Below are 24239 nucleotides of genomic sequence, written 5' to 3'. Positions count from 1 at the left end.
GCAATTAATATCTACTCACTGATCATAATAGGGACGCAGATGACAAATAAGCACAAATGTTAATTCTTGAGAATACCAGGTTAAAATATCACAATTATGAATAAACAAAAACAACAATAAATGAACCCCAAATGCTAATACTGCATTGTAAAGTAACAGTCACAGACTGAAGCTATTATCTTTTGTATACTTTTGTTGTTTCACTGTTGCTTAATACTGCACTTCACAACATTCAAACTATATCTTGAGTGAGTGAGTGAAGTTTAGTTTTACGCCGCACTCAGCAATATTCCAGCTGTATGGCGGTCTGTAAATAATCGAGTCTGGACCACACAATCCAGTGATCAACAGCATGAGCATCGATCTGCGCAATTGGGAACCGATGACATGTGTCAACCAAGTCAGCGAGCCTGACCACCCGATCCCGTTACGTCGCCTCTTACGACAAGCATAGTCAGCCTTTTGTAGCAAGCATGGGTTGCTGAAGACCTATTCTATCCCAGATCTTCACGGGTCAAACTATATCTTGACCACACAAACACTATCCCATTCTGTTGATGTACAATGACACACAATCAAACAAGTCACTAAGCCTGTACATTGGGAATCCCCAGTGTGGTGAGAGACAATACAATAGTAGATACAATGTAATATGATTACGATGAAAGCTTTGAGGATATCATTTAGAAGATCATCAGCAAAATAGCCCACTTCCAGGAATTCACGAAATTAATATCCTGCAATCTCAGTAGCATGCTATTCACATATACATAAACAAAAATGAGGTAACTCTTCAAAGGACATCTAAGAATGGACCATGTTTACTACATATTGGTACCTGGTTCTTTTAGGGCGCTTCCATCTCCAGCCAGCTCTGTGGGAGTCTCCACTGTGGTCAGAATGCCTGCAGCACCAGTAGTAAGCTTCTGCTCTTCTTCTAGTTTCTCTTCTAGGTCAGCCTAATTACAAACCATACATTTTAGGTTACTGTTCAGGCTGTCTTATTTAATCAATCCATCCATATACACACTGCATAACAAGTACTATGTGACTTCTTTGACTGGCATTTTCGAAGTTGGGTAGATGATGAATGAGGACTATGTTTATGGACATACAACTTCTTTATTCTGTATAGGCGATGTTTCGACATTGATTCTAATGTCATTGTCAAGCAAGAGGTGATATCTCTATCTGTACTCATTAGTAATACTGGACAAAGTTACGACACTGCAACTTTCAACTTTCTAATAGATAATCCCCATATTTCCACTTGACTTGAGTGGGTGTGTAAGAAAACATCAATATCAGGACATGAAGACACATAAATAGATAATCTGTACTTATTTCAGGAATCTTAGTTCTGGCAAATCATTTAACTAATGAGAAAACAATCTTACTGGACTGCCAACTGCGAGGGAAGCAGGGAGGTCCTCCAAAGTGATGTCTTCAATGTTGATCTCACCATTTATGTGCACTTCACCATTGACTTGTCCCTCAATCTTCTAACAAACAATGCATACTAAATAGGGAGGTCCACTTGGACAGAATTATTTAAACAGAGATAAGGTAACATGATAATTACTCAAACATGAATTATAGTACTATCTATATAATGCTTCATAAACAAGAGTAGAAGGTAGTTAGCTGCTTAAAAGAGGTCAAAAAGGTTCATAAGAAGAATGAGTTTGCAGATAGTGGAAATTAAATCCAACATATTCAGAGTACACATCTAGCTGTTCTACGGAGTTTTAAGACAAAATCTGGTACCTGGCTGACTTCCTCTTGAGATGCCTCTGTCTTTAGTGGAGTTGTTCCCCCTGTTACAGTGCCATCAGCCTCAGATGTCTCCAGCTGTTGTGTGTCAGCTTCCTTTTCTTCTTCAGCAGTAGCATTGTTCTCCTTCATAGGAGTCGATTCTGCCTCCTTCTGTGGACTGTCAGACTCTCCACTAGCTGAAGACTCCTGAACTGGTTGTGAATGCTCCAGTTTGTTATCTCGAGACACAGCAGTCTCAGATGGGTCCTCCATACTCTGAGACTCATCCGCTTCATCCTCATCCTCATCACTTCCAATCCTGTATGAAATCAGGGAACTTACAAATATATAAAATGAAAATTCCATGGCAAGAACAAAACAAGTTCTACATTTGTATGAATTAGTTAAGAGCTAGTTAATCACCAATCACCAAAGAAAGTGATGAATGGTTGAATGTTATTTATAGGGAGGCAGTTCTATGCAGAACATTTGTTAACCATCCATATTTCATTAAATAGAGGTCATCATCAGCTTGTAACTGACCTGGTAAATGGTTTGGTTTCACTAACAGCCAGCTCTATCTGCAGTCCTGCAGCTTTGTATGGAGATTCTGGATCTTCATCTTTCTCCTCTGCATCCTGTACTGGCATCTCACTTGCCAACTCATCATCCCTGTCCTGTAATAATATAAACATAATTAGCAACAAACTACTAGTTTCTTCTTCTCTAACATTTAACTCTCAGAAATCATCACAAGAATTGTCCTCACAACATACCTCTAAAGTCATGAATACCTTTGCATCCCTGCCCTCCACAAAAAGTTATTCACTTAAACATTAACATGACTATGCACGTTAGCACTAGAATGAAGAAACACACATCATCACAAAAGGAGAGAGAGAAAGCTTAAGATGACCTTTCCTAGATCCTCTTCTTCATTTGTGGTCATCCTTAGTGTAGACGGAATACGGTCATCATCTGTGGGCTCTGAACTGCTCTCATTACCATCAGATTCCTCTCCTACAAGGGCAGCCATTTTCTTACTGGAGGCAGACTTGTCAGACACAGACTGCAAATCAAACAGTCTCCATGAAAAACAGACAACCAAGACAACAGACTATGATCTGCATGAAAGTAGAGAATAACAAAGATTATTTTGAGAGCCTACAAAGATGTTACTGACCTGAAACCAAGCATTTGTTCGGATCTTGTCGGCTATGGTTGGTTCATCAAGATCTTGCATGAGACGGAAGAAAGCCAGTTCATTGAAAAGAACCTCAGACATGTCCACCAACATCTCCTCTCCACATTCACGCATTCTAAATAAAGCAAAAACTACACATCAATCACTGTTGATAAATGTTGAAATGTTTTGAGTGAATCATCAAATATTATTTAATGCAACTTGAGTTAATATCAAAAGATGTTTAACACTACAGTCAACAATACTCCAGTCACATCACAACAGCAAGGAAGTAGTTGGAGCCTTATCAACCATACCTCCGGCCCTCAAATTTAGCCATGGAATCCTGGAGTATAGATCCCAGCTGTCTGTGGAAGAATCGAGCAAATTCCTGTCCATTATCATGCTGCCTTGTGAGAGACAGCACAAGACGCTTGATGTATGCCAGCAACTGTGGGGAACAGGCGTCATCCATATGCTCTTTGATCACTGGCATAATCTCAGTCATAACGCTCTTGATCTGTTGGTCCAGCTGGTTGGTGTCGATACGTGGGTACTGGAACAGTTCCAAATACAGATGTGTAGGAAGATGCTTTTAATTGTAACTCACAAAACTACTTCACATAGTTTCACTACCCTTGTATACAAAACCTATTAAGGAAATTCAGTCCAGTGAAAATACTGCTGTGGGCTTCATAAAAAGCCAGGTTCTAACTTTTTAATCAAACAAACAAAGTCAGAATGAGTTTTTTGCCTAAAACCATTCATACATAAAACTGATTTATTATTGTGACACAAATGAAATGCCAGCAGTTTAAGAGGCAAATGCTGAAGTAGGAATCTCATTGAAGGATTGAACACATGAAAAAACCCAAACACTTATGCCATAGATAAATAAGACCTGACCAATGAAATATTTTATAAAAATGTAATTTTTCAAGTAAAATTGATATTGTTATACTTATCCTGACTCATGATCTTTTGCTTATCTCCCTTTCCCTTGCGAATGGTAATGGAACACTTGAATCCCTTGAAGTTCCCGAAGCGGACGTAAAAATACACTCACCCACGAGTTACCTCCCTTTTCCCACGCAAACAGTCATGTGACCAGCCTTACTTGTCACTCTCTCCTGATATTTCTGCCCATGCACTTGGATCTGCTGTGAAATCCGAAGTGTTCCAGCGGGGAGGTTGGGAGTGAGTGAGTGAGTGAGTTTAGTTTTACGCCGCACTCAGCAATATCCCAGCTATATGGCGGTGGTCTGTAAATAATCGAGTCTGGACCAGACAATCCAGTGACCAACAGCATGAGCATCGATCTGCGCAATTGGGAAACGATGACATGTGTCAACCAAGTCAGCGAAACTGACCACCCAATCCCGTTAGTCGCCTCTTACGACAAGCATAGTCAGCCTCTTACGGCAAGCACATGGGTTGCTGAAGACCTATTCTACCCTGGATCTTCATGGGTCGGGAGGTTGGGAGGGCTTCTCGTCATGAGTCAGGATAATTATAAAAATATCAAGTTTACTTGAAAAATTACACATTTTTCTTATCCTGACTCATGATCTTTTGCTTATAGAATCCTGACGGATTGGTGGTGGGTGAAGGCACTTCGTGGATTCATCAGCTGTCCTTACATATGTCCTGTATCCCCCCATGGGAACTGCGAAACGGCATTTCCGTGATCCTATTCTTCCAACTTCCGTTAAAACTCGGGGGGACCACTTTCTTGTCTTACTTCAGTAAGTTATCAACAAGTCAGCATGATAAAAGGTGAGATTTTCCAACTCAGCTCCTTTGAGAAACCGGTAGTTGCTGTGCTACAACGAGAGGATAAAATTGGTGAATGCCTGAGACGTCTTCAGTGGCTATGTCTCGGAGGTAGTGGTTGGCAAACACTGTATCCGACTTCCAAAAGCAGCCCTCCATAATTGCTGATATAGAGCAATTTCCGTGCAGAGCCAATGTTGACGCCAGTGCTCTGACTTCGTGTGGGTTGGAAGCTCTAGGTGGTTCTAGTCCTGCTGCTTTGTAGGCTCTCAATATGACGGCTCTCATCCAGGGCCCAGTTTCACAAAGCTCTCATAAGCCTAAGATCTCGTTACTTTTCTCATAGCATTCGTACCTCCTATGTTACAGTAATGGAGGTACGAATGCTACAAGAAAAGTTACAAGATCTTACGCTTACGAGAGCTTTATGAAACAGGCCCAGAACGATATCGTCGTTCTTGAGACTTCTGCTGATGTCTCTGTGGATAATGGGAAGAACAGGCGCTTGAATTTTTGTCTCCTTGTCTTAGTTTTTTTAAGATATCTCTTCAGGGCTCTGACCGGACACAAGGATAGGCACTCTATATCCTCTGGTCCGAGGATTGTAGATAGAGCTGGTACGTGGAACTGTCTATCTGGCTGACCAGGTAGTTTGTTCTTGGCAATGAAGTCCCATCTAAGTCCTAGATGAACTGCAACATGTTGCCCTGTGTCGAATCTGGTTTGACCAAAGTCCAGCGCATGTATCTTTGATATCCGAGCTGCCGTGGCTAGCGCAAGCAGGAACAGAGTCTTCTGTGTCAGCAGCTCTAGAGGTTCTTAGACATCACTTGTAAGATGACGTAGAATTACATTCAGATCCCAGGCCGGAGCTCTGAACTTCTTTTGCTGGTCCTCCAGTTTAAAAGATCTCAGCAGAGCAAGTAATTCTGGTACTTTCGTCAACTTGATGCCTGTTTTCATGGTAATCACTGTACTGATGGCAGCGAGGTATGTAGATAATGTCGAACCTTTCAGATGTCTAGTCTGTCTAAGATGACATAGGTATTCCGCCACTTGAGGATGAGTAGCTTTCATAGCAATGAAGCCTTTCCGCCTTGCATAAGTCTCAAACTTCAGCCACTTGTCATCATACAGGTTACGAGTAGATCTGCGTAAGGCTAGCATTACTGCCATGGCTGCCCTGGCGGAGTATCCTCTTTTCTTCAAACATGTTTTGATACGGTCCACACGTGTAACTGGAACAGTGTTGGGTTCCCGTGGACTTGCTTGGTGTGCGGATGTATGAGTAGGTTCGGCCAATCTGGTAACTTGATTGTTGGACTTCCGAGATCTTCTATTAGGTCTAGAAACCATACTCTCGCTGGCCAGTATGGCGCGACCAAGGTCAGTTGTAGTGCCTGTGTCTGTTTGATCTTCAACAGTACTTTCGGTAGTAATAATATCGGGGGTGGAAACGCATAAGCGTTTAGTCCTTCCCATGATATGCTCAGTGCATCTGTTGCCCAGGCTTGAGGATCTGGAACTAGTGAAACAAACGTCTGTAGTTGTTTGTTGATCCTCGTAGCAAACAGGTCTATGCAAGGGGATCCTATTTCCCTTATGATGAGCCGAAATGCTTCTGGATGGAGTATCCATTCCGTAGGTGACGGGTGCAGTGGTTGGGAGAGAGCGTCTGCAAGCACGTTCTTGGCTCCGGGTATGTCATACGCCTTTATCCAGATGTTTGCCTCCTCCGTGATGTCAAACAACTGGAATGTGAGCTGTAGTAGGCTTGGGGATCTTGTAGATCCTTGCCGATTTATGGAGCATGCCACTGTAGAGTTGTCTGTGTGGACCATCAGCATTCTGTTGATCAGCGAGCTTGACCATAGTTGTAAGGCGCTGATCACAGCTTTCATCTCCAGCAGATTGATGTGAAGATGCTGCTCTGTTTTGGACCACTTCCTTGATGCAACTTGATTGTTGATATGTGGACCCCAACCTTGTATCGATGGGTCTACGTAGAAATGTGTGTCGAAGGCCGGCTCTTGTAAATAGGTCCCTCCGCAGACGTTCGACCTGTGGGTCCACCAAGTAGGTACCTCTTAAGACTGTCTGGCAGCAAGATAGGGTCGACGCTGTCCAGATGTTTAGTCAGGAACTGTTGCAGAGGCCTTAGTTGTAACCTTCCTGTGCGAGTCAAGTCCTGCGCCGAGGTTAGTAGAACGAGTAGACATTGCCATGTTCGTAGTGTTAACGGAGAGATGACTGCTTGTGGAATCATGACCCAATCTTGACCCAATGATCTTCTGGGACCACAATTCGATTCTGTGTTGTGATAATTCTTATTCCCAGCAATTGAAGATCTTGTTTGATTCTAACTCCAACTTCATCAGGTTCACTAGCCATCCTAGTTGTGTGAGCAACTTAATTGTGAAGTTCAGCTGCTGTCTGAGTTGATTGGCACTTTGAAGAACCTGTATGCCGTCGTCCAGATAACCGGCACTGCGTAGACCTTGATGTTGCAGATGGGTGCCGATAGGCTTGGTTATTCGTATGAATAATCATAGAGCCGATGATATTCCAAACGGTAGGACGTTCCATTGGAAGTGCTAACCTCTGATTGCAGTGATGATACATCATTCTTCCCCTTATATATGCAGGCGATCTGTGTTGATCAGCATACATCGAAGCGTTGTCTATTTATAGTGTAGCATCGCAGGGGACAGGTACTCGTACCGACTTTTATCAGCGACAACTTCCAAAATAAACATCGTTTATGCTGCTGTCAAGGCTAGACATCTATTAGATTCCCATAATGATAACAGGTCGTAGTTGTATACTGTTTCCAAGGCTGCCGATGAAGTATTCCCCCGTACCACGGGTTTGTTTACAAGTCAGTAAACTTGCTGGTGCCTGCTCTGTCAGTGGGAGGCGTTGTCTGACGTGGACCAATCAGCTTCAAGCATGACGTCACCGGTGTTGTAGCAAGTTGGCCTACACAAAATCTGGTGCAATTAGTTGGTTGAGTAAAAGGGAGCGTAATTCTACGCCGCTCATATACACCTCTTGAATAAGGGTTGCTCCAAGCGTAAAATCTTGTTCAGTGATATAAATCACGTATTCCCATTGTGGATAACATAAATCAGCATGACGAAGGAGGCTGTCGAGACGTATGTCTGTATGGATCTTGAAGAAATACCGATGTTGAATCTAGTTGATAGGATATAAAATCCTTATCCCCACGCTGAGTGATGAGTGTTAATAATATCATCTGTACGTCCGTTCAAGGATACTTGAAGGCGTTGTTAACCTTAAGCCCTTTACAAAGGTCGCCTTGAGGTTCTCCAGTACTTGAGATATCGGCTTCATAGGTGATATCATATTGGAGTCGAAGTCATCAGCGTATATGCAGTACGTCTCTGTTGGGTTGGAGTGAGTGAGTGAACGACAATATCTGCAGACCATCTGCTACCCGGTATAAGACCTCAGCATCCGTGTAGATGAAGGGATTCCTTTCATCAAGTAGGTTGTCGTCCGGAACTGAGCCTATTACAGGTGTAAGGTTCATGCAGGTTGTAGAGTTGTGCAGGCTGTAAACTATAGAGATCGCACATGTTGTAGATCTTTTTGTTGAGTTATAAACTCATCATTGCTTCGTTTTATCCAGCCTTATGGTAATAGAGTCGACGTCAACATCCTGCCTGTTGATGTAAGGGTTTGTTAACCCTAGGGTTCACAAACCCTGTAGATGTCTGCGTTGCTGTTATCTGCCTGTAGATCTAAGAGTTCTTGAACCTTGTAGTTGTCTGCAGCTTTCTCAAAGCTGTGCGTAGGTTAGAAGGTATCTTGGATATAGGTTCAATCGGAGGAATAGTCACCGAGTCAAAGTCGTCACTACGCATCTTATAAGTGTTACGCATCTTATAAGTGTTACAGGTCATTGGCTCCCTCCCTCTGCAAGCATTCTGCGTTCTGCCGTTTATTTTGTTGACAGTTACATAGACAGATTCTTTAATACAAATGCATAAAATCGATGATTTACAATGTGATTAGGTTGTCTGACAAAACATCCACTTGCACAGTTTGAGATCGATTGGGTCATTGGATGAAGAGATATTTACAAAAAAACGGGTCCACATGCATTTCATGCCAAACTATAGTAGTCGTGGAAGTCGATTGAGTCGCCGATCTCGTAGGTACTTCGGGTAAAAGTAACGGAGGATCATCAAAAAACGTCTACTTCATGCGGAGGTAATATCTCTTCGTTGAAGGATTTCTGATGCGTTGACTTACTAGGCCGCGCAGATTTACCCTCCGATCTGGAAACAGATGCTTTCTTCTGCGACGTGGAAGAAGACGACGTCTTATTCTTAGCTTGAGTTGGAGACAACTGCGTTGTAGCCAATCTATTCTTGGCCCCCGTACCAGCAGACTGCCCCTGCAACGTACTCAACATAGCACCAGTATTATGAATTTCAGCAGTAGCAAGCAACATACGGTTTGCAGGCTGAGCTCCTGTTTTATCAGCCGTGGCTTGAGATGACTTCCTCACCCGATCCATGGCACGTCTATAGATATAAGACAATTATTGATTAAATTGTAGATTTGATAAATCAACACAATAAGTACAGCGCAAGCTGGAAGAACATGGTTTTATGCATGAAAGGCATTGGGGGTGAGGATCAGCCACGGATAACCTGTGCCTGCAAACACTGCAAGATTTCATGAAATGTAAACAAAGCTACATAACGATGAAATTATGACGCCAACACAAATAATTTTTTCAATTTTTTTTACATATAATATAGTAGTTATTGCCAAATCCATACACAGCGTAATTTTGAAGAATACGACCTAAATAAAAAGGATATAATGCCGTATACGGGACTCTAGTGCTCGCCCAACCATCCACTTGGGCGAAAAGGGAGAGAGTGACAAATAAGGCTGGTCACATGACTGTTTATGCAGGAAAAGGGAGGTAACTCGTGGGTGAGTGTATTTTTACGTCCGCTTCGGGAGCTTCAAGTGTTCCACTACCATTTGCAAGGGAAAGGGAGATAAGCAAAAGATCATGAGTCAGGATAAGAAAAATATATCTTCTCTCTTTTGGAAGGAACACATAGCATTGACAGAATCAGAAAAGATACTAACACTAACCGGCATGTCTGACACCGAGCTCTCACTGCCTTGGTCCATAGTGGCAGCATTAGCCTGCAAATGGTCTGAGAGTGATGGGCATCCATCTCGTCCTCTCAAAGCTTCACTGTCACTCAATGTCCCTCTTGTCCTTTCACCCTCGGCCTTCAGCTTTTCATACTCTCTCATTTTCTCTAATGCCTAGCAAACACAAATATAAGTGGCATTGTTTCCTCCATAAAACACAACTTACACCGTTAAGAGCTGTGAGTATAGTAGAAAGCTGAAAATCACTTTCTCATGCTTCTATAATATTTAGGGAAGTTCCCAGCAAATATTTCTTCAGCAAACTCAAGAATTCAAATGAGGCACTGCAGCATAATATGACAGCCCTTTCCACGGCTGATAATTAACAAATGATCAGAGCTATTCCTGCTAGGTGTCAATCTATGAGTGAGTGAGCGAGTGAGTTTAGTTTTATGCTGCCTTTAGCAATATTCCAGCAATATCCCGTCAGGGGACACCAGAAATGGGCTTCACACATTGTACCCATTTGGGGAATCGAACCTGGGTTTTCAACGTGACGAGCGAACACTTTAACCACTAGGCTATCCCACTGCCCCATCAATCTATGAGTGAATGAGTGAGTTTATGTTTTACGCCACTTTTAGCAATATTTCAGTAATATCAGGGCAAGGAACACCAGAAATGGGCTGTAAATCTATGAGGCAAGATGAACAAATAATCATAATACTACAAAATGAATTTTCATCATATATAGGTTTTAAGGAAATACCCTATACATGTTGCTAAAACTTGAAGTATTTCCATCTGACCACAGTTCCTTCACCAGCCCACTTCAATAATATTCCCAAGCAGAAAAGACACCGCATAAGTATTGCTATTCTGTTTCTCAAAGATCAGGTTATATCATTCCCCATTGAATAACAATCAAGACCAATCAATAATGACTCACTCACCTTGTCAAAATGAATGACTGTATCGCCAAGTGAATCTTGAGCAAAAGGGGAATCCCAAAGGCTGGTAGATGGTGTTGAAAGGGAGCTAGTGTTTTCAACTTTCTCTGCATAGTCAAATGTTCCATTCCTCAGCGAACCATTGGCCTCCATCAACAGGCCTGGACGCTTGCTTCTCTGGACCATAGCAACACGTTCTCGGAGTCGTGCCTAGTGAGAATAAGTCAGTGAGTTTAGTTTTACGCAGCTGTTAGCAATAAAACAGCAATATCAAGGCGAGGGACACCAGAAATGGACTTCACACATTGTACCCATGTGGGGAATCGAACCTGGGTTTTCAATGTGACGAACAAACGCTTTAACCACTAGGCTTCGCTACCGCCCAAATGAGAATAAGAACATATCCAAATGAATTGTATGACATTGGACGCATGCTTGCTGCAATTCAGGACAACAAAAGAACTGACTCTTGAAAACATCAGACACAGAACCAAAGTCCTACTAGTAGAACAAATCCAAAACCATTGGACACAAACTATTAGTGCAATGCCCTTTAATAATATGCAAACAAGTTCCATCATGGCTTCATGTTAAACTGTTAGAGGAGACAGCAGTTGCTCCATCACTGTCTATGTTACAGGACAAGCCATGTACTGATAATAGCAGCAAGTGTATCAAATAACAACAAGGGCAGTTTTCTAGATGTTTCTCAGACATGTAAGACCACCTACTCACAAAACATAATATGAAACTGTCAGATGTATATGTTACACTAACCTTAAGATCTTCATCATCTGACGTGGCAAGACTTTCGCTAGGAGTCAGTTCTGAGGGTGTACAATTTCCTGCTGTGGCAGTCAACCATGGTGGTGGTGGCTGTAAATACATGTTAGAAATAATACTATGAACGCGTAAAGACAGAATTTACCGCTGTCACGATTATCACTGTCAAGAAATAGTTGTATACTCTGCAAATGAACATTCCATTCTGCTGAGCTACAAAATAAACTAAGTTGGAATGTTTATATTTACCGCAGCAAAAGAGTCACTGTTCTCTTCTGTAAGTGTCTTAGACACAAGATCCTGTATAGCATAGAGTCCACGTTGTCGCAAGTAGTCTGAATTGAGGACCTGCAGGATGCGGAATAACTCGATAAGGAAGTGTGGTCTGCTCTCATTCTGGGAGATGAGGGTAGCTACCTCAGAGTAGATTGTTTCCCTCAGTGCTTCGAACAGTGAAAGATCACCACCAGTATCTCCATCCCTGGAAAAGTATATTTCTATTACTTGGCTTGACGGAACAAACAGCAACAATCACTTGACTCAAGTGCTTAAAATTAACATAAGTCCGTTAATATAGGCAAGATACTTTATGAATGACAACAAGATTACATTTTAGTATTGTGCCTTTATTATTATATCATCAAGAGATCATAACCTGTTGCCCTAGACTTTAATATTCCAGGAAGGCATAGGGACTACCACATTTATGATTTAAGGAAATAACTGTACAACAGATAACTTCTATTGACCAGTGGAAATGCAGGCTAATTTCTGAGCCTGAGGAGAGAAATTTCTCATGGATGATTCTGCATATTTAATGAAATGTAGTAGAGGGATCCTTGGGTAACTGGGGGCCAATTCTAATCTGGAATCCCCATAGGCCATTTTTACGGTGACACCACCAACATAGAACTGAATGATTTAGCCCATATACCTTGTATTCCTTGACTGCCCAGCATCTGACATGCGAGCGGAAAGAATACTGGAGAGACTAGTGCTGTCATGGAATCCTGCGCCACTGATGCCAGCACTCAAACCAGGCCGGTACTTCCCAAGACGATCAGCAGTGCCACCAGTTTGATTGGGTGAAGAGTAATGAGGCATTCCTTCAACTGTAGAAAAGTACTATGTAATAGTAAAACAATACTAGGAGGGGCAAAGCTGATCTTATACACTATGGTCAAGTGAAAGCTTACTTACAGGTTAGTGAATGATTGGTTGGATGACTGGTTGGTTGTTGTTTAACGACAGTCAGCAATATTCCAGCTATATGGCAGCAGTGTAAATAATCGAGTCTGGACCAGACAACCCGGTGATTAACAAGATGAGCATCGATCTACACACTTGGGATACAATGACATGTGTCAAACAAGTCAGCGAGCCTGACCACCTGATGTTGTTAGTCGCCTCTTATGACAACCATGGGTTGCTGACGACCAATTCTAACCCGGATCTCAATGGGTGTTAGTGAATGACCAGTTTACTGCAGACAAAGCATGGGGTGTAACTGTTTTGGACAATTCATAAGTGTTTTAAGATCACTGAATGCCACAGATTCATGAAAGGTTGCCACTTTTGTAAATGTAATTTTCAAGTAAAATTGATATTTTTATACTTATCCTGACTCATGATCTTTTGCTTATCTCCCTTTCCCTTGCGAATGGTAGTGGAACACTTGAATCCCTTGAAAATACACCCACCCATGAGTTACCTCCCTTTTCCCGCGCAAACAGTCATGTGACCAGCCTTACTTGTCACTCTCTCCTGATTTTTCTGCCCAAGCACTTGGATCTACTGTGCAATCCGAAGTGTTTCCAGCCGGTGGGTCGGGAGGGCTTGACCTCATGAGTCAGGATAATTATAAAAATATCAATTTTACTTGAAAAATTACATATTTTTTCTTATCGTGACTCATGATCTTTTGCTTATAGAATCTGACGGATTGGTGGTGGGTGAAGGCACTTCGTGGATTCATCAGCTGTCCTTAGATATGTCCTGAATCCCCCCCCCCCCATAGGAGGAACTACAAAACAGCATTTCCATGATCCTATTCTTCCAACTTCCATTATAACTTGGGGGGGGGGGAAAGAAAAGAGAGGAGGGAAAGAACCACTTTCTTGTCTAACTTCAGTCTCAGACAAGTTGAATCATCTTGATTCATGTGGCTTCAGATAAACTAGTATCTTCTTATTACTAGATATCTTATAACAACCAATAGATTATGATAAGATCATATGATAAGATGAGTTGCAACCCTTTCACATACAGGTAAGATCTTTACCCGTACAGGATCTTTTATCACTCATGCTAGCCTGTCCTAGACTGTGTGCATGGACTTTCAAACTAATACATTTCCTTAGTAAAAGTTATCAACAAGTCAGCGTGATAAAGGGTGAGATTTTCCAACTCAGCGCCTTTGAGGAACCGTTAGTTGCCGTGCTACAACGAGAGGATAAAATTGGTGAATGCCTGAGACGTCTTCAGTGGCTATGTCTCGGAGGTAGTGGTTGGCAAACACTGTATCCGACTTCCAAAAGCAGCCCTCCATAATAGCTGATATAGAGCAATTTCCGTGCAGAGCAAATGTTGACGCCAGTGCTCTGACATTGTGTGGGTTGGAAGCTCTAGGAGGTTCTAGTCCTGCTGCTTTATAGGCTCTCAATATGACGGCTCTCATCCAGAACGATATTGTCGTTCTTGAGACTTCTGCTGATGTCTCTGTGGATAATGGGAGGAACAGGCGCTAGAATTTTCGTCTCCTTGTCTCAGTCTTTTGAAGATATCTCTTCAGGGTTCTGACCGGACACAAGGATAGGTCCTCTATATCCTCTGGTCCAAGGATTGTAGATAGCGCTGGTACATGGAACTGTCTATCTGGCTGACCAGGTAGTTTGTTCTTGGCAATGAAGTCCCATCTAAGTCCTAGATGAACTGCAACATGTTGCCCTGTGTCGAATCTGGTTTGACCAAAGTCCAGCGCATGTATCTCTGATATCCGAACTGCCGTGGCTAGCGCAAGCAGGAACAGAGGCTTCTGTGTCTGAAGCTCGAAGGTGGTCTGATTTAAGGGTTTGTAGGCATCACTTGTAAGATGACGCAGAATTACATTCAGATCCCAGGCCGGAGCTCTGAACTTCTTTTGCTGGTCCTCCAGTTTATAAGATCTCAGCAGAGCAAGTAATTCTGGTACTTTTGTCAACTTGATGCCTGTTTTCATGGTAATCACTGTACTGATGGCTCTGTTGGGTTGGAGTGAGTGAGTGAACAACAATATCTGCAGGCCATCCGGTATAAGACCTCAGCATCCGTGTAGATGAAGTGATTCCTTTCATCAAGTAGGTTGTCGTCCGAAACTGAACCTATTTCAAGTGTAAGGTTCGTGCAGGTTGTAGAGTTGTGCAGGCTGTAAACTGTAGAGATCACACATGTTGTAGATCTTTCTGTTGAGTTATAAACTCATCATTGCTTCGTTTTATCCAGCCTTATGGTAATAGAGTCTATGTCAACATCCTGCCTGTTGATGTAAGGGTTTGTTAACCCTAGGGTTCGCGAACCCTGTAGATGTCTGTGTTGCTGTTACCTGCCTGTAGATCTAAGAAATCTTGAACCTTGTAGATCTCTGCAGCTTTAATAAAGCTGTGCGTAGGTTAGAAGATATCTTGGATATAGGTTCAATCGGAGGAATAGTCACCGAGTCAAAGTCGTCATTACGCATCTTATAAGTTTAGACTTCATCTATATCCTTAGAAGGAGACTCCAAGTTCAAACCATTGGCAATCCAAGCTGTAACCTCTGAGTCCGGGAAGACGAAGTCTGGTTGTTCATCAGTTAACTCCTGATCGGTAGAGCTATGCCTCCGCGAATCATCCTTCTGCGAACCTGTATCCCTTCCCGAACCTCCATCATCCCTTCGCGAACGTCTATCTTGAGAGTCCTCTCTTAGCGAACCTCTATCTGTGGATTCATCTCTTCACTAACCTCTGTGACGTGAGCCTACTCTTCGCGAACCTCTGTCGCTAGATGTATCCCTTCGCGAACCTTGAGTGACTTCGCAAACGTCTGTGAGAGATATGAGATCTCAATCTAGAGCGGCTAGATGTAGGAGATGGATCCTTCGATGTTCCCTCTCATGTCTTCTATCCTCCTCCAAGATGACAGAGTCGTCAGACTGTGGAGACCTTCACAAAGGTGTACGTTCGCCAACGTAGTTCCAAGGAGTAGGTTCGCGCAGGTCCATGAGTTTGCGCAGGTCCGTAGGTTTGCGCACGATATCAGTAGATGAGAGGCTTCGCCGAGCCTTCGCTTCTTCCTCGAACCTACGTTCCATCATGGCAATCATCTGGTTGGTGAATTGTCTCATAAATTCACCCGGATCAAGTTCTGCATTCATTGAAGCTGCTGTGGTGTAGAAGAAGGGTTCGCAAACGCTGATGAGTTGTGTGCCTCTACTTCACTGCGTTGAGAGGTAGGTGGTAGTTCGTCAAACAGCTGGCCTGCTGTGATCGTTGCAGGAGACGATCTAGTAGTCGTGGAAGTTGATTGAGTCGCCGATCTTAAAGGTACTTCGGGTAGAAGTAACGGGGGATCATAAAAAAACGTCTACTTTGTGTTGAGGTAGTATCTCTTCGTTAAAGGATTTCTGATGCGTTGACTTACTAGGCCGCGTAGATTTACCCTCCGATCTGGTAACAGATGCTTTCTTCTGCAACATAGGAAATACGACGTCTGTTTTCTTGGCTTGAGTCGGACTGCGTTGTAGCCAATGTTTTCTGCCAGCAGACTGCCCCTGCAACGCACTCAACATAGCACCAGCATTATGAATCTCCGCAATAGCAATCAACTATCGGTTTGCAGGTTGATCTCCTCTTTACGTGACTTGAGATGACTTCCTCACCCCATCCATGGCACATCTATAGATATGAGACAAATATTGATTAAATTGTAGATTTGATAAATCAACACAATAAGTACAGCACAAGCTGGAAGAACATGGTTTTATGCACGAAGGCCATTGGGGGTGAGGATCAGCCACGGATAACCTGTGCCTGCAAACACTGCAAGATTTCATGAAATGTAAACAAAGTTACATAACGATGAAATTATGACACAAATACAAATAATTTTTAATTTTTTTTACATATAATACATAGTTGTTATTGCCAAATCCATACACAGCATAATTTTGATGAATAGGACCTAAATAAAAAGGATATAATGCCGTATATGGGATTCCAGTGCTCGCCCAACCATCCACTTGGGCAAAAAGGGAGAGAGTGACAAGTAAGGCTGGTCACATGACTGTTTGCGCAGGAAAAGGGAGGTGGGTGAGTGTATTTTTACGTCCGCTTCGGGAACTTCAAGGGATTCAAGTGTTCCACTACCATTCGCAAGGGAAAGGGTGATAAGCAAAAGATCATGAGTCAGGATAAGAAAAAATTTACCTGTTTCAAATACACCTGTGGACTGTCCTTGTGTTGCATGTTGTTTTCTGCAAGTAAGAGAAAAATTATTAACCAAAATATCATTGATTAGTTAAACACTATGTCCCCAAATGCATAAATGAAATATCATGAAAGACTGCCGAAATACTTACACTTTGCGTGAATTAAGCATATCTTGTAAGTTTAGTCTGGGAGCTCTGGATGCATCTGTGTTATCTTTGCGTCCAGTGCTGGCATGGTTGTTCTGTTGCTGGTTCAAATATGACCTATCCCCTGACTGTAGGTACGAATCAATCCTCGTTGGAGGGATAGGACGCAAGTTGTTGAAGTGAGTTTCACCGCTTGCACTTGGGCGATCACTAGACCTCATATCTGTTTGCGGACTATGTGTTTTTCGTTCCTCAGTGTAGGAGTTGGGTTGTCTGCCCCCGGGATGGCGGGTGTAGGAGAAGTTAGAAGGAAAGTGAGGGTTGAGGGTGAACGTTGTCTGTCGGGTGGTATGCATATTGATGCTGGCACTGCTATTTGGAATGGTTGAAAATGAAGTGGTCATTGGTGTATTGAGTCGTGAACTCTGCAGCGGGCTAGGTCGCTGATTTTCCCGGTCATCATCGACAGGCAAACTTGGCTGGGGGCAGGAATCGGTCACCTGGAGGGAAAGACCGTGCAGTTGTTGTTGGATGTTCTGCATCTCCACCTGCTGAACTCCCAACTGCTGGTAGCACTGATTCAGGCACAGCATCAGCTGCTGTTGCTGGATCTGCTGTTGCATCATGTCAGGCATGAGGTTCCCTCCACGCATGGGTACAGAAAAGCCTGTAGATCAGAGATAATCACTCTTATCAGTTTCAAATAGTGAGTGAGTGAGTTTAGTTTTATGCCGCACTCAGCAATATTCCAGCTATATGGCGGCGGTCTGTAAATAATCGAATCCGGTGATCAATAGCATGAGCATCGATCTGCGCAATTGGGAACCGATGACATGTGTCAACCAAGTCAGCGAGTCTGACCACCCGATCACGTTAGTGGCCTCTTACGACAAGTATGGGTTACTGAAGATCAATTTTCTAACCCGGACCTTCACAGGTAGTTTCAAATAGACTATAGGGAAATTACTTAATTTTGATCACAATGACTATCTTTAATCATTGTTAAAATATTTGAGATCAGACCATACCACCACTGAAAAGGTTTTGTGTAACACGACAAAGGGGCAATCTTAGCACTACCTCTGTTTCTTAAAGTTTCAGATTTTACACAGTCATGGCACAAAAATTGCTTAGAGGAAGTGGATAAATGACTGACTATATCATGCTCATATAATTTTCAGCCATCAAGTTTAGATGTGACACTAACTTGCACTATTTAGCACAAATGCTTCATTTACCTGATGGTGACATCATTCCCTGCGAGGGGCTGGCAGATTGTTGGTCCAGGAGAAGAGCCTGACACATCTGAGATGTCCGTTCCAGCTGCTGTTGTAGCATCCCCAGGCTCTGTCCACTCTGCTCTTCCTCCTGAACTATCTCCTCAGCTGACCGGTAATTCTAAAATTCACAGCATAACACCTTAACTCAGGCAACGTACCTTACTGCAGTTAATGAGCTCACAAATGTAACGCAAATAGTTTTATGTCAATGAAACGGTCAAGCAAAAGTTAAAGTAATGTAAGTATGTGACTAAGTGATCAGTAAGTGCTCAGTGCACTACAAAGCCAACCAAATATCATAGCATTAAAAAAATATTTTACATACAATCATTATCTTCTTTTAACACCATTTACAGGATTATCGTTTTATCATTACAGAAAGCACTGATACAGGAAAATCGTATAATTTAGGAACTCACTTCTTGTTTGACTCGAACATCTCTCTTAACAAGTTTTCCCTTTTTCTTCTGCACTCGTGTTGGTTGTTTTGGTCTTACAGATTCTGAAAGAAACATGTCATTTAAGATGAACAGGAGCAAATGAACAATCAGCAATATCACTATGTATGTGGGGATTAAGACTGCTCTGAATTTTCTGATTATCAGGACTTGAAGGTGACTAAGTGGTGACGAAGAAAATTCTAAGAAACACCGGAACCTATACCTTCTTGTTTCCTCATTGGTCTGGGGCATCCATGTCCTCCTCCTGCTGCAATGACAGATGCCTTTGTGAGCTTCGGACGAGCACTCTGATGTTTCGAGCGTCTGGACCTCTCAGACCTTCTCTGTCTTGCATCATCTTCAATTGTATAGGTTCCATCAGAATCATTCTCTTCTTCTTCCTCCTCAACCTGCACTATGCCATCACTTGGGTATCCTGGGCACAGCAACATATTCAACTTCAGTAACATCATCAATGCATTAATATATCATCACTAATGTGATACAAAGATATCAATAGCAATATATCCATTAAGCTTTTTCCTCCACAAGGAAACAAGTCTGATAAAAAATAGGTGTGTTCATTTCACTTAAGATAATGTCTGCTTATAGTCAGAGTAAGTGAGTTGGGTTTAATGCTGCTTTTAACAATATTCCATCAATGTCACGGTAGGGGGACACCAGCTTATAGTCAGAGGGGTTAGAAGGGAGATCTCACCATCATCATCATCTTGTCCAGCTTCTGGGTCATTGCCATCTTCATCCTCAGTGATGCTTCCTAGATTATCCACAGTTGAACCACCCCATGTTGCCATGGTAGCATCAGCACTAGCGCTGGCACTGAATTGAAAGAAACACTAAGTGTATTAGACGTCTAGCTCTTTCATACATACACTCAACTCTAAGAAAAGTAATCAACTATGAACTTTCATAAACCAACTTATTCTAAAAGAATACACTAAATATAGAAAGTCAGTGATAAACTTACGCAAACGCATCAGTAGAGTAAGAGACTGTATCACTATGGTTGTCCTGATTCCTGAAATACTGTTTCTTGTTCCTATCCTTCCTCATGATTGCCTCCAACTCCTTTTTCTTTTGTCTCAATTCCTCCCTCAGGATTCTTTGCTTTCTCATTTTGCTGTAAAGCTCATCATTCGATGCAACTGAGACAGAAAGTGCAGATATGTACAATCATCAGTCATCCCTGATATCATCAGCTGATAAACCAAAGATCATGATGAGGGCAAAATACAAGACCAAACCAGTCATCAAATATAATTCTCAAAATATTGAAAAATTTTAAATATAAATTGTATATTTATATACTTATCCTATCTCACGGTATGCACTTCTCTCTCTTGATTCGACACTGAGTTGAACGATGTAAACTTTTTTCCCTTGGCCTCTCTTGTCCATCCGCCCAAGCACTCCATGCTGCCCTCATTATAAGACAGCTTCCTAGTTGTCATGAAAAGCATGCGGCATGGACCACTAGATACCCACGTGACTATCTCCAAATCATTCTCATTCTTGGAGCCATTGGATAATATCGATCTTTGAGAATCTGATTAGCGGAGAGGATGGGCGGGAATCCGTCGCGTGAGATAGAATAAGTATATAAATATATAATTTACATTTCAAATTTTCAAACTTATCCTATCTCATGGTATGCACTTATCCCACGGTCAGACGGCGGAACGCAGATACCCTATGGCTTGACAGTGCGAACAGTAGAACTGTGTAGACTGGAAACAACCGTAGATAGCAATGCACAAGGGAGGCCTGTTACGACTAGCGCATCTCCTATGCTTGTGATGAGTTCCCCTGAACTCCTTGGCTTACTAAGCACAAGGTCTCAGAGGGAGATGGGTGCTCCCAAGCGATGTGGTGTTCGGCCGCAACCTCTGAAGGACGCAGCTCAGCGAGAAAGGATGTCACTTTGCCACGATTTTCAAGGTAACCCCGTAAATTAAAGTCAAAGACAATAATCGGGACAGCTCCTGCTTCAAGAAGACCCCCAAAGACACCGACCTGGGGTGGGTGAAAAAGAAGCACTATTCGGAAAACTCGCAGTTTTAACGTTCAGTTCCAGTCAACATCAAATTGACCCTCACTCCTTTACATAAGCTTAGTCAAAGGATGAGCCTGGCAACTTCGGAGTCGGAACGCAACAAAATCCACTGGAATTCGGGAGTGACACACTTCACTGACGTAATTGCTTCAAAAAGTAGAGGTCAGGAAACGTAAAATGTCGAACCCTTCCACATCGTGATACAGAATTGTGCTCCAGATTCGTCCAACCACCGCGGCGGTAGTATCTCCATGTCTTAGCATAAAACTAAGTGAAGTAGTTCTAACCCATAAGCAATCAAAACATAAGGCAGACAATCAGTTCAGACTTATATTCCGGAAAATACAGGGAAGCAGCAACCGCGTGGGACTGTCCCCTATCTGTATTGTTGGGCCGTAGACAGCTGTTGTGCGAGAACAAGGGGTCCAAACTGGTACAGGCCTTAGACGTCCTTGGCTGAGAGGTCCAGAAGGTAGTGGGAAGAGAAGACCGAGTCAGATTGCCAGAAGCATCCTTCCATAATGGCATGGAGAGAACAGTTACTATGCAGAGCCATTGTAGATGCTAACGCCCGTGTCTCATGTGGATTGGAAGCTGTCGGGGGCCGGTAACCCAATGAAGGTGTAAGCCCGTAAGATAGTGGCTCCCATCCAGAAGGATAATGTGGTGCAATGTTGAGGACAACGTAATGAAGAGGCGCTTCCGGACACGACGGCGATCTTTGGAAGTAGCAAGAAAAATCTTCAAAGCCCTAACAGGGCAAAGCTGTAGGTCTTCATTGTCATACTGCCCAAGGATTGTGGACAACGGTGGGATGGTAAAAGTACGATCGGGTTGTCCCGACAACTACGAAATCCCAACGGAGACCATGGAAGACTTTGCCATGCTTCTTCCGTTCGAACTGGACTCTGTTAACGTCCAAAGCATGGAGTTCAGAAATCCGAGCAGCTGTAGCCAAGGCCACAAGGAAGAAGGTCTTGAAGGAGATCTTCTCATGTCCTTCTGAGCTACGGGTTCACAGTCCGCCGAGTCCAAATGATGCTGCACCACCGATAAATCCCATGCAGGAAGTCTAAACTTCGTAGACTCTGATCAGCCAACTTGCCAGAGCAAATACTGAAGCTCAGGAACCGTCGGGACCTTAGAGCCTGTGGTGGTAGCCAGGACCAAGTTGATGGCAGCAAGGTAAGTGGCCAAAGTGGAACCCTTTAGCTTCTTAGACAACCGCAAATGCTGAAGAAATTCAGCAACGATTTGAAGTAAAGTAGAAACGGGAGATGTAATGCCTCTGGAATTGCAATATCCTATGGTGGAGTGAAGAAACTGGACCTGGTCCGCCGGGTAGCTAAGATGACTGTAAGTTGATAGCCTTTGGCGAGGAGGTCGGTCACGAAAGGATTGTCTAGTATGGTCCAATTGGGAGCGAACCTCCCTAATATCCCGTCAAGCGAAGCGGCATAACGAGCTCTGTCAGCAGCATGACGAGAGCAAGCCCTAGTGTAATCACCAAACGCCTTGAAGGAAAGATCCTTGCATTTATCGCAACGAGAGTCCCATTTACACTGTCCCGCACAGTCAACACAAAACGCATGTGGATCACTCGCTGAGAACACCTTATTGCACCGCGAAAATTTCTCTTTTTTGGGCTGGTCAGCCCTCCCCATGTTGTAGACTATTGTTGAAAACGTTGAGGAAAGCAAAACACCTTCACACTCTTGTGTGACAAGAAAGAGAAGGATTATTCAGAGATAGTCACGTGGGTAGCTAGTGGTGCATGCCGCATGCTTTGCATGACAACTAGGAAGCTGTCTTATAATGAGGGTAGCATGGAGTGCTTGGGCGGATGGACAAGAGAAGCCTAGGGAAAAAAGTTTACATCGTTCCACTCAGTGTTGAATCAAGAGAGAATAGCGCATACCGTGTGATAGGATAAGTTTACTGACTGAGTTTACGCCACTTTTAGCAATATTCCAGCAACATCACGGCAGGGGACACCAGAAATGGGCTTCACACATTGTACCCATGTGGGGATTCGAACCCGGGTCTTCGGCATGACGAGCCAACGCTTTAACCACTAGGCTACCCCACCGCCCCATAGGATAAGTTTAAAAATTTAACAATTCATTCTATGATTATATCACACGAAAACACATCTGTCTATAGATAAGGCTCTTCACCTCTTCTTTCGTGAAGTAACTTACAGGTAACCATTGGAGCACTGCCTTGTTGACCTGATCCTCGACCATCTTTACCCTGTCTCTTGGCAGTGGGTTCTTCGTTTTCCTGAACATAAATGCTACTTGTCATCAAATACATTCAACATTCCAGAATTATGTTATTATTACAACAATATATTAAAGACGATTCCTTTGCTTCATGTCATTGTGTATCATTTGAGAAAAAACAACTGTGGTATATGTATGATCAAATATGGTTGCCAAACATGTCTTTTATAACATTTCAAGTCATTTTTAAGGAAGAATCAAACTGATAGCCTTTCATAGAGTTTTCATATCTGTGCACTTCTTGGATATTGATCACAATACACACCGCCAACTGGAACTGATCTTGGAGACTCTGAAGTGCTGAGTGGACAGCCATCAGTCTCTCTCGCTCCTCACGCAAACTCAGCAGTTCTTCTCTCTGCTGCTCAATTGTAGAGAACTGTCTTGCTTCTTCACTTCTGAAATAGATGTTCAAAATACGCTCAAGTCACATCTGAGCCTTAGGCAACAATTGTGGGCATAGGTTTTTGTTATTTGAGTCTTGAAGTTATTTGAGGACCATTCTCAGTTCCCACAGACAAAAGTTGACTTGCAATGCTCTTCATGCATGTCTTGTCGCCACTCATTGTCACATGAGGCAAACAAATATTCAAAACAGTCCTTGGATGCAGAATTTCATTCAGCTAAAGTTCATACAACATGAAAATGCAAACAATTCCTGGAAGATACTTACTGTGAGTGTTTGTCTTGTGTAGGGATCTCTCCTTCACTGACAGACATGTTTTGGTCATTCATCTGAGCAGCCTGGGGGATGACTTCGCCTTCTTCACTGGCAGCCAGCTCCATCACGGCATTTGGTATATCTGGAGCACCGTTGGGAGACTGCTGCACCATTGCCACAATATCCTGCAGCTGACGCAGCTTCTCTTTAGCAGCACGTAACTTCCTGGAAACAAGATAGCAAGGAAATGCATCACATCTACTTAAACAATGTTAAAGAGAATGAGCATTCAAAGAGTACATTTCATTGACAACATT

The 24239-nt window shown here is 42.8% G+C and overlaps 1 protein-coding gene across 7 annotated transcripts in view; it reads right to left on the bottom strand.

Annotated features, from left to right (window-relative positions):
• Window positions 1–24239, bottom strand: part of LOC124277403 (pericentriolar material 1 protein-like) — a 46597-nt gene that overhangs the window by 793 nt on the left and 21565 nt on the right. For 4 of the 7 annotated variants that reach the window (XM_046713089.1, XM_046713087.1, XM_046713094.1 and 1 more), the window contains exons 16-37: window positions 23935–24147; window positions 23527–23659; window positions 23154–23259; window positions 19891–20068; window positions 19621–19742; window positions 19126–19338; window positions 18882–18964; window positions 18421–18580; window positions 17186–17849; window positions 17034–17080; window positions 12527–12704; window positions 11842–12073; window positions 11587–11685; window positions 10813–11019; window positions 9848–10033; window positions 3256–3494; window positions 2939–3074; window positions 2672–2824; window positions 2299–2432; window positions 1768–2074; window positions 1398–1502; window positions 839–959 (exon numbers count right to left, since the gene is read on the bottom strand). In XM_046713089.1, the coding sequence (XP_046569045.1) occupies window positions 839–959; window positions 1398–1502; window positions 1768–2074; window positions 2299–2432; window positions 2672–2824; window positions 2939–3074; window positions 3256–3494; window positions 9848–10033; window positions 10813–11019; window positions 11587–11685; window positions 11842–12073; window positions 12527–12704; window positions 17034–17080; window positions 17186–17849; window positions 18421–18580; window positions 18882–18964; window positions 19126–19338; window positions 19621–19742; window positions 19891–20068; window positions 23154–23259; window positions 23527–23659; window positions 23935–24147 (4016 nt within the window). The remainder of the gene's footprint in view (window positions 1–838; window positions 960–1397; window positions 1503–1767; window positions 2075–2298; window positions 2433–2671; window positions 2825–2938; window positions 3075–3255; window positions 3495–9847; window positions 10034–10812; window positions 11020–11586; window positions 11686–11841; window positions 12074–12526; window positions 12705–17033; window positions 17081–17185; window positions 17850–18420; window positions 18581–18881; window positions 18965–19125; window positions 19339–19620; window positions 19743–19890; window positions 20069–23153; window positions 23260–23526; window positions 23660–23934; window positions 24148–24239) is intronic. The other 3 variants (XM_046713090.1, XM_046713092.1, XM_046713093.1) reach the window with 3 other exon arrangements.

Source organism: Haliotis rubra, unplaced genomic scaffold, assembly GCF_003918875.1.
Source record: "Haliotis rubra isolate DU_JTF1 unplaced genomic scaffold, ASM391887v1 Scf221, whole genome shotgun sequence".
Classification (NCBI taxonomy): Eukaryota; Metazoa; Mollusca; class Gastropoda; order Lepetellida; family Haliotidae; genus Haliotis; species Haliotis rubra.
The sequence above is the reverse complement of the archived record's forward strand: the minus strand, read 5'-3'. Positions and strand labels throughout refer to the sequence as shown.